The sequence below is a fragment of the Eimeria mitis genome, genomic scaffold, assembly GCF_000499745.2.
Source record: "Eimeria mitis Houghton genomic scaffold, Emh_scaff2171, whole genome shotgun sequence".
In the NCBI taxonomy this organism is placed as follows: Eukaryota; Apicomplexa; class Conoidasida; order Eucoccidiorida; family Eimeriidae; genus Eimeria; species Eimeria mitis.
This window is the reverse complement of record NW_013570498.1, coordinates 2,719-4,461: the sequence shown is the minus strand read 5'-3', so window position 1 is coordinate 4,461 and position 1,743 is coordinate 2,719. Positions and strand designations below refer to the sequence as shown.

The window sequence follows — 1,743 nt, the reverse complement described above, 5'->3', positions numbered from 1 at the left end:
TTGCTGCTGGCTGCTGCTGGGGACGGCAGCATCTGCATCTGGTCGGTCCCTCTCAGCCCCTTCCTGCTGCAGCAGCAGCAGCAGCAGCAGCAGCAGCAGCAGGTGCAGGTGCAGGTGCAGCAGCAGCAGCAGTTGCTGCTGATGCATGATACCCGTCGGTAAGCAGCAAACAGGAGAAAACCCTAAACCCTAAACCCTAGACCGTAGGCAGAACGAAGAGAATTAGGGTTTAGGGTTTAGAGTTTAGGGTTTAGGGTTTAGGGTTTAGGGTTTAGGGTTTAGGGTTTAGGTTCAGCAGCAGTTGCTGCAGTGTATAAAAGGAGAAGCAATCAGACCATGAGGAGACAACACCAACACCTCTGTGTTTCCTGTTGTTTGCTGCTGCTGCTGCTGCTGCTGCTGCTGCTGCTGGTGCTGCTGCTGGTGCTGCTGCTGTTGCTGCTGCTGCTGCTGCTGCTGCAGCTGTTGCATGCTGCCGCCTGTGTGGCGGTACGCCTCGACTTTTGTTCGTTTTTTTTGCTGCGCAGCAGCGCCTGCTGCAGCAGCAACAGCAGCAGGATCAGCAGCAGCAGCAGCAGCAGCAGCAGNCAGCAGCAGCAGCAGCAGCAGCAGCAGATGCAGCAGCAGCAGGGGAAGGAGCAATAGCAGCAGCAGCAGCAGCAGCAGCAGCAGCAGAAGCACCTGTTATTGTCGTTGCAGGCGGCAGCGGAGGCAACTTATACATTTTTTCGTTTTTTGTTGAGGCATGCAAATGCTGCAGCAGCAGCAGCAGCAGCAGCAGCAGGAGCAGCAGCAGCAGCAGCAGCAGCGGGGAGGTGGATATGTGTTGCATGCATTGCCGGGGCGTGCTGCTGCAGCTGAGTTGTAATGTATCTGTGGTTGCTGTTGCTGCTGCTGCATGCGAGCTGCGTTGCTGCTGTTTTTTTCCTGCCGCTGGCAGCAGGTTGTTTGCTGTTGCTGCTCGATGCAGCAGCAGCAGAAGCAGCAGCTTGCTGCTGCTGGAGCTGCGTGGTGCAGCAGGAGGTGTTGCTGCTGCTGCATGCGGTACCCAGGGGGCTTGTTCTGCTGCGCAGCAGCAGCAATGTGCAGCAGCAGCAGCAGCAGCAGCAGCTCTCCCTCTTATTGAACTAAACTGCTGCTGCTGCAGAGAAAGGCAAATAAACGATCTATCTTGGGGTGTATGGGGACGTTTCATTTTGGGGTGTACAGAGAACATGTTGCTGCTTAATATAAATAAATTTATTTTATATTTATTTTCTCTCGCAGATATAAATAATATAAATTATATAAATTATATAAATAATATAAATAAAATAAATAAAATAAATAATTTTTATAGTCTATGCATGCACTCCTTACCCTATAAGGATCTCTGCTGCTGGGGCTGTGCTGCTGCAGCAGNGCAGCAGTAGATGCAACAGTAGATGCAACAGTAGATGCAGCAGCAGCAGCAGCAGCAGCAGCAGCAGCAGCAGCAGTACATGCATTTTATTTTCTTCTATTTATATATTCTTCTTTTTATTTATTTATTTATTATTTTTATTTTTTTATTTTTATTTTTATTTTTATTTTTTTTTTGTGTTTAGGTTGGTTGAGGGGTCACCCGAAGCAAACAAAAATAATTTTCGTTGCTGCCGCTGGCGCTACACAACAGAGGCGGAGCATCAGCATGTTGCTGCTGCTGCTGCTGCTGATGGTGGTACTCCAGCAGCAGCAGCAGCAACACCAAAAGCAGCAGCAGCA

General features: G+C 49.8%; 1 protein-coding gene across 1 annotated transcript in view; it reads left to right on the top strand.

Annotated features, from left to right (window-relative positions):
* Nucleotides 1–1,743, top strand: part of EMH_0049750 (uncharacterized protein) — a gene marked incomplete at both ends in the record, with an annotated part of 6,843 nt that overhangs the window by 2,675 nt on the left and 2,425 nt on the right. The window contains 3 exon segments of the mRNA XM_013496566.1: nt 528–587; nt 591–823; nt 1,587–1,743. Coding sequence (XP_013352020.1) covers nt 528–587; nt 591–823; nt 1,587–1,743 — 450 coding nt within the window.